Source organism: Microtus ochrogaster, chromosome 1 (genome assembly GCF_000317375.1).
Source record: "Microtus ochrogaster isolate Prairie Vole_2 chromosome 1, MicOch1.0, whole genome shotgun sequence".
Lineage (NCBI taxonomy): Eukaryota > Metazoa > Chordata > Mammalia > Rodentia > Cricetidae > Microtus > Microtus ochrogaster.
In genome coordinates, this window is record NC_022009.1 from 37,485,635 (window position 1) to 37,494,084 (window position 8,450).

At 46.8% G+C, this 8,450-nt stretch overlaps 1 protein-coding gene across 2 annotated transcripts in view; it reads right to left on the reverse strand.

Moving 5' to 3' along the window:
- Positions 1-1,531: 1,531 nt before the first annotated feature.
- Fbln5 (fibulin 5) overlaps positions 1,532-8,450 on the reverse strand; it is a 72,293-nt gene continuing 65,374 nt past the window's right edge. For both annotated transcript variants that reach the window (XM_005343462.2, XM_005343461.3), the window contains exon 11: positions 1,532-2,490. In XM_005343462.2, coding sequence (XP_005343519.1) covers positions 2,329-2,490 — 162 coding nt within the window. In that variant the 3' untranslated portion in view covers positions 1,532-2,328. The remainder of the gene's footprint in view (positions 2,491-8,450) is intronic.

An 8,450-nucleotide genomic window follows, 5' to 3' on the forward strand; every position in this document is an offset into this window, starting at 1 on the left:
TGGTTTGGATGGGCCTAGTTTTAGTTAGAGAAAAGAATGAGCAAGAGGCTGTGCTGTGGGAGTAAGACACATTCTGTGGAAGATAGGCCGGGGCTGCTCGGATGTGAATAGCTGGCCATGCCTTTTGCCTCTGCTGAAGAATCTGAGAATTTGGTGGAGGTGTGTGCCTTTAATCCCAGGACTAGGAGGTAGAGGCAATCAAATCTCTGTAAGTCCAAGGCCAACTAGTCTTCATAGTGAGTTTGAGGTCAACTAGGGCTACATAGCAAGATTCTGTCTCAAAAGAAAAAAGAAAAAACAAAACGAAAAAAAAAAACATCAAGAAAAGGAATCTATGAATTGCCTTCTAACCTGGGGTCTAGGGTGAAGCTCTGGGCATCTTAGAGGCATTTAAGTATATCACTAAGAGAGGGGATAGGCGCCTCCACAGCCTGATCCTACAGTTGCATCTTTGGGTCTCTAGGAATCCATTTTTCTCCTCTGTAGCCTCCTATCCAATATTGGACTGGCCATGAAGGCAGCTATCTAATTGGGTCTCTTCTCTGGGCCTTGTGCTCTTAACCTCTGGCTGGGGAAAACCCAGAGTGCCTGATCAGGAAAGGGATGGCAAGCTGAAAAGTTCTGGAAGATGATGTGGGACTGTCATATATCAATCTGTTGATTTCATTGGTTAAGCAATAAAGAAACTGCTTGGCCCTCATAGGTTAAAACATAGGTGGGAGGAGTAAACAGAACAGAATGCTGGGAGGAAGAGGAAGTGAGCGGAGAGAGGCCATGCTCCGTTCTCCTGGGCAGATGCACACGATGAAGCAAGCCGCCAGGTCAGACATGCTAAATCTTTCCCGGTAAGACCGGAGCTACACAGATTATTAGAGATGGGTTGATCGGGATATCAGAATTAGCCAGTAAGGGCTAAAGCTAATGGGCCAAGCAGTGTTTAAATGAATACAGTTTGTGTGTTGTTATTTCAGGGCATAAGCTAGCCAGGCCATGCAGGCGGCCGGGTGCGGGGGACGCAGCCCCGCCGCTCTTATTACAACAGGAAGAAACTATACAGGTGCTGAAGGCAAGGTAGCTGTAGCTAGCACGTGGGTCATACTAACCACCCCTCTCTAAGATGAGTATCAAACTCTACTTTTATTTTTTTTTAACAAATGTCCAAGCTCCACCCAGGACCAATGGCATCAGTCTCTAGAGATGGGTCCTACCTAATCAATTGTCCTTCTTACACAGGATCAAGAGCCACTCAATGGTTTACAGACACTTGAATAAATTCCGCCTCTGCCTTCTGCCCTCGGAGAATGCCCACAACAGATCACATGAAAGAGCAATTATGAGAAAACTTGGAGATTGATGTTAACTCTCACTTTTTCACCACCCCCATGTCACGGTCCCCCACCTTTTGCCCCACCTTTGGCCCAGTTATGGAGGAGGTTTCAGTCCCTTGGAGACCTTCCCAAGCCATTGCACAGAATTAAAACCAACTCCAAACACTAAATTATCCATGGTATCAAAATTAACCAAACACAAGTTTTTTTTTTTTCCAAATATTTAATCAGTCTGGATACCTCTGTCTTCCAGCCCAGTTGAGTAACAATTCTTAAAACAGCATGATTAAGGGGACTTCATAAAAATCGGGCTAAGATGGAAGGAAGGCTGGGGTTGGGAGACAGACTATAACACGTTTCTGAGGCTCTTAGAAGGAATTCTACCACTTTAAAAACTCGAAATGCACCAGAAAAGGTTAAATAGTCATACAAGTTTTAAGGACAATTAAAAACTTCTTTTATGCTGAACATACCAGACCTGGTTATAAAATAGACTCTTTAAAAACCTTTGATCCTGCTGTGGTGTGTTTCATAGCCTTCTCAGCACACGCAAGAAGCAAACTAGCTAAACCCAGCCTTTCCCATGAGCCCATAGGGACTTTTGCAAAGCAGCAATGCAGCAAGAGACGGAGGAAGGAGTAGAAGAGGCAAGAACAAGCCACGCAGTCTTAGAACACAGACTCAAACCCCAGCAAACCTATTTTCTTTGAAAAATGATGGAAATAAATGGAGGGCCTTGAAGCGTCACCGGCAACCTCACCTCAGGGAGCCAAGAAGAATACTTTTGGATAACTGCATCGTGGGAACTAGGGGCAGGGTGTCCTTCAGAGTGACAGTTGGCAAGAGTACAGGTAGGGGTCAGGTTCCTGGGCTGATGCCCCAGGGAGACAGATGTTCAGCAGGAAAGGTGCAATGTCTGTCTTGCTCTCATTCTTGCTGGGCTCCTCCTCCTGGCCCTTGGTGCTAGTGAAAGGCAGTGTCAGAGGCCTTAGCCCGAGGCTCAGAACGGGTACTGTGACACATATATCCGCAGTCGGATCACGGAGCTACCTCTGAAGTTGATGACAGTGTTGACAGTGATCATCTCCAAGTCCAGCTGGATGTCCCGAGGCCCTTTGATGGGGCGTGTCATCACCAGGGTGGCACTGATAGGCCCTGTTTGCTGTGGACAGAACCAGGGGGCACTGGTTAAAAAGGATATGGTGTTAGCAAAAGGGGGGCTGGGGGAACAACAGTCTGAGCAGGATGCTCAGTCTAGCCTACTTCAGTATCACCGTGACCATGGTGCCACCCATTTGCTTCAGTGGTGCTGAATTCTCTCCCACTTTTGCCCACTCTTTACTTGAAAGGTCATTTCCTAAGGCAAGCCTTCTCTGGTTCCCTAGTCTACGTCAGACTCCTCATCCCACCCCTGCAGGCCCTTTAACTTTGCACATGAGAGAAAGGATGTATTACTGTATATAATTGTGAATGCTACTGCCTTGGTCCATGTCTGCTGTCAAGGTCCCTGCTAGACAGTGCAAACATCCCTATGACATAGCATGGTACCCTTGTTTAGAAAATGTTTTCCAGCTTGGTGGTGGTGGCACACGCCTTTAATCCCAGCACTTGGGAGGCAGAGACGGGTGGATCTTGTGAGTTCAAGGCCAGCCTGGTCTACATGAACTAGTTCCAGGAGAGCTAGGGCTGTTACACAGAGAAACCCTGTCTCAAAATACAACACCAAAACACAAACAAACAAACAAACAAAGTGCCTTCCATATCTGTGGCTTCTGCATCCGGATATTCAAACAAATATAGAGTTAAAATATTCAGGAAAAATATCCTGCACCTTTACTGAGCATGTGCAGACCTTTCCCTTGTCAGTGTTCCCTAACATGGTCTAATAACTATTTGCACATCAGTAGTATCAGCAATTTCCAAATAAATGACATCAAAATCACCTGAGATACTTAAACAATAACATGATGATGATGATGATGATGATGATGATGATGATGATAAATAATTCAGTTTCAGAATTTTCTAATTATTGTTGTAGCTTAAATGAGACTGGTGTACATAGGCTCATATATTTGAATGTTTGGTCCTCAGTTGGTAGAACTGTCTGGAAAGGTTAGGAGGTGTGGCCTTGTTGGAGGAGGTGTGTCACTGGGAGTGGGCTTTGAGAGTGCAAAAGCCCTTCCATTCCCAGTTAGCTCTCTGCCTCACATGTGTGGATCAAGATGTGAGCTCTCAACCACTGCTCCAGCATCATGCTCGCCTGCTTGTTGGCATGCTCCCAGCTATGATGGTCATGGGCTCTCTCCACAACTGTGAGCCCTAAATTAAACACTTTTTGATAAGTTGTTTTGGTTATGGTGTCTTATCCCAACAATTAAAAAAATAGATAAGACAAGACCATTTTTAGGAAAAGTGAAATTTGTTAAAAGCCAACCTCTAGGCACCCTGTAATCTCTTCCAAAGTGACCCTTCTGTGACCCTACCAATGAGATCCTAATAAAGTCATGTGGACTTTTCTCTAGCATGGAACCTTTCTAGGACTTTCAAAGTGGTACACAGAGAGGGTGCTAGCCTCAACTGGTACCAAGTGGGGGCATGCTCTCAGACTCCTTTATATATGTCTACTTATTCAGTTCTCATAAAATCCTCAAAGGCCTTGGATTAGCAGCATCAGTGTCTACAGATATAGTCAGAAATGTGGACTCCCAGGCTCGACCCAAGATCTGTTGAGCCAGAGTCTGTAGCTTACCAGGGTCCTAGGTGATTGGTGGACACATGAGCAATTAAAAAGTGCTGACCTAAGCTCTTGGAGGTTATGGGACAGCTGCCCTTACTTAAGGACTATCCTAATGGCATGTCTCATTATTCCATTCTATAAACAAGCAAACTGAGGCTTGCTGGGATAAATAATTTCTTTGGGTTATTCAGGGGTAGGGCTAGGGGCTTTTATTTGGATTTTCTGCCTGAGTACAAACCTCAGCCCCCCTTTTCATTATTCTACCATTTTCAGAAAAGACTATGGGCTTTGAGTCTTCTCCCTAGTGATACCCTAAATAGAAGTGTCCAGGACCAGTGCAACAGAGAGATACAGGATGTCAGCAAAGGAATTAGCACAGGGGAGGACATGGATAGACTGGATAATTAGCTTCCCAGAAGCTGCAGTACCCAGAAAAAAAAAGGAACAACCTACGCAAAATCATGGAACTTGGCCCGGATAAAGTCATACCAGGTATTTACTTTGCCTCCATAAAGGAAGGGCTCCCCATAAAGTTTGGCACCTCCTCTCAGAGTGCCCACTAGTATGACAGAGGTGGAGCTGGCAGACAGGTGTGGGCCAAGCCCTGGATCTTCCTTGTCCATCAGGCTATCAGCAGTTACGATCTTGCAATTCCTTCCTGGCACTGTCTCTCTGTATTCACATCAGCACCCACGTAATCGGCACCTCCTTGTGCAGACTTCCTTCTCAGCCCTTCCAAAGCCCCAGGGCTAGGACTTCGGCAGGGACAGCCATGCAGGGAAATGGTCACAGCATTCACATACTCACTCGCTCTGCCAGTTTTCACAGTTTGCTTAAACAAAGGCCAAGGGTGTTGGAAACCTTACCCTGAAGGTGGCTGTGAGGGGAACCATCTGCGGAATCTGAATGGGGAGTGGAGCAGAGAGGAGAAGCTGCCAGCCCACTCTTCTGAGCAAAGTCTTTAGTGTCTGAAGTAGTGCTAGACCCTCCCATCTAGAAGTGACCTTGGAAGCAACTCAGTCCAGATTCTGGCAGGGCCAGAGCCTGTGAACCCTAAAAAAGGTTTGCCCACAGCATCCGAGAGTCCTCGAGTGCCAGCCAGGACAGAGTACAGCCACCTCCCCCACCAAATTCAGCTTTCTTGGCATTACGGAAACACCTGCCCTAAGAATCCCAGGCATTAGTGGCTTTGGTAAACATTGATTCAAAACAATCAAGGCTGGGGACATAGCTCAGAGATAAAACACCTGACTAGTACGCATGAGGCTGTGGGTTTGATCCCTAGGATCTTACACGCCCCAAATGATGACTGAATGAGGCCAGGCATTTGGCCACACCTTGAGCCCATTTCTTATTTAATCCTGTAAATGGGGTAAGGGCTATAGCCCTCTTGACCCATAAGGTCACAAGACTATTACAATGCTAGAAGACCTGACTCTAAAAGGCTTGTTTTCAATCACTGGATTTTCTGTCTCTCCATTTCATACCATGGCATGGCATGTATTTGGCTTTGTTAGTTGGGCCCCCATGTCTACCTCAGAGTGTAGGCTTGGGCAGAAGCTATATCCTGTTTGTTTCTGAATTCTGTGCCCAGCTCAAAACCTCCATGGTGGTGCCAGGATGCAGGTGAATGACCAAAGAAAGCTGGTAGAATTGACCCACAGGAGGGCGAGCTACAGACACCCATCCCTGCTCCCTATCACCATGGATTAACATAATTTGGCACAGTCTAAACTCTATGAAGCTTCTCTTTCTTCTATCTCTAAGTGTGCCTCTAAGCTCCCTGATAAAAGCCAACCCAGGCTTCTGTGCAGGGCTCCCCTCTCGACAGACTGCTCACAGGGTTTGTGAAAGGGCTTTGCCTGTACAGATGCATGTGTATGCAGCCCTCTGTATGTACTTGTAACACATGTGATGTATGTTTGCATGCACCTGTGTGCAAATGTGTATATGTTTCCTTGCGGATGGGTGTGTGTGCATTTGCAATCGGCTGAGACTGTGCTGCTCCCAAGTGCTTCTAATCAAAACCAAAGAACCTCAGTATAGGAGAACCTGAATGGCCATGTGATGCTCTAGATGCCCTCTAGGTAGCATTCCCAATGTTTTCAAGGCCTGGGAGGTGGTTGCAGTGGCAATAGCAGTGTCTATACAATAAGTATACTTATCGAATGCTTTCTATCGCTATTCGATGCTCTTCTGAGACCCTAACACCAGGGACAGGCAGAAACGTGACACTGAAGGAGACTGCAGGTCGTGGTTTCCATGTAAGTCAGCAGGGTCACTGTTGAAACTGAATGGGACAGTAATGGTAGCCAGGGAATGTTCCTGGAGTCTTACAGAAGCAGGCTGAGGTGTCACCTTGGAGTGTGCAGGTTTGAGGCAGCAGGGGAGAGAATGGGCACAGGCTCGACGGTTTCACGCCCTTTCGCCCTGCACAGTTGACAAAAACTCATTCCGTGTTCTAGATGCTGTGCTAAGTGAAAGACTTCAGCTAGTCCTGAAGTAAATATTAGAATCTTCTCTAGCGATGAGGGATTTGAGACAAGAGCAGTTAGGTAACATGCCCAAGATCACAGGGCTGGGAGAAACCAGAGAAGACCAAGGAACAGCACTCAGCCCGGCCACAATAAACACGCGTGAGTGGCTCCTGAGAAGGGTCCTAAGCTCTGGTCAGTCTTATGCTAGGAAGCCCATCTTATTCCACCAGCTGCAGTCTGTGATCTCAAACCTGTGGCTTCCCCAAGTCTCACCCCAAACCTTTGTGCAGCCTTGGCTACCTTCTCTTCCTTCAGCTCCTTTGGTCATTTTTTATGGCAAGCCCATGACCCTCTGTCCCTTTCTGTCTCTTCTGCATAAAAATGATAAGCTTGCAGGTCCTCCTTAGCTTTCTCAGAGAGACACAAGCTACACTGAGATCAGCGCCCAATATTCCTTAGCTGCTATGGCAGCCTGGGCCCAGAGAAAGCTCTAGAGAATGGGGTCTCTCTCCTGTCCACTCCATCAATAGGACATATGTCTTTCCCCATATCCCTGGGCACCTCTCAGGCTGATCACCAGAGTGACTGTGAGGCTTGGGGGATTTTACCCAGTGGTGTTCAGTGGAGTGACCTGTTGCCTGGACAAGGTGGCCTTTACAGATCTTCTGCGCTGCTAGGGCTGGAGGGGAACTGAGGCCAGGAGAATCAATGACGGAGTCTTAAATCCCTAAGAGGGAGAGCTATCTCTTTAACCCATAATTAAGTCTCCAGATGAAAAAGGACTCTGGTGGCTGGGCTTACCTTAAGAAGACAATAGTCCACCAAGACTTGGCAGGAGCAAGTTTTTGACAGATACCATGCTTATAAGCTCAAGATGATAGGCACACACACACACACACGCATGCTTGGAAGCATGCATACATGCACGTACACACCACTCCACCTTTTTCAACTTTCAGAATGCCCTCCCACTACTCACACCAACTTCTTTCTAAGTCTTTGATTCCTCTGCTCTAGTCTAAGCCAGCTCTTAAACCTGTTCCACAAGTCGGGTTCCACACATGACCTGATTCTGTTAGGACATCACTGAGAGTGGATAATGTAGTGAGAACACACTAGTCCCTGAGATTGTTAGCCCCAGAGGTGAGGACTAAAAGATTCTCTCAAGGGGTTGGAGAAGGCCATGAAGTACAGGGATACAGCTCTGTCATGGGCCCTTGCATGGGTCTCAGATCAAGTGGGTAAAACACCCATTGATCTATCCTTTTGAGTGTAACTAACTCCCTCTGATGATTTTAGAGGATCACATACAGCATTCCTGGGTTCAGTGGACCAAACTGTGACCCTAAAGACAGGTCCCAATTATGGAAAAGTGTAAGTATTCTAAGGAAAAGGGGGGAGGTTGAAGATGAGAGATTAAGGTCTGAACCCAGGGAAATGGGGGTTCATAAATCAAATCCCAAGAGTCTCTGTAAGAGCATGGAAGAGGGCCCTCTGCCTTGTGCAGAAGAGGAGGTAAAAAGGAAAATGCATACATGAAGCTGGGGTGATGTGGCCAGTCAGGGTGTGTTGGCTAGTTTTATGTCAATATGGCGTAAGCAAGAATCACTGAAGAGGAGGGAACCACGATTAGGAAAATACCTCCATAATATTAGGCTGTAGGCAAACCTGTAGGACATTTTCTTAATTAGTGATTTGTGGGGAAGGGCCAAACCCCATTATGAGTGATGCCATCCCAGGCTGGTGGTCCTGCGCTCTATAAAAAAGAAAGCTAAGCCGGGTGGTGATGGCGCACATCTTTAATCCCAGCACTCGGGAGGCAGAAGCAGGCGGATCTCTGTGAGTTCGAGGCCAGCCTGGTCTACAAGAGCTAGTTCCAGGACAGGAACCAAAAACTATGGAGAA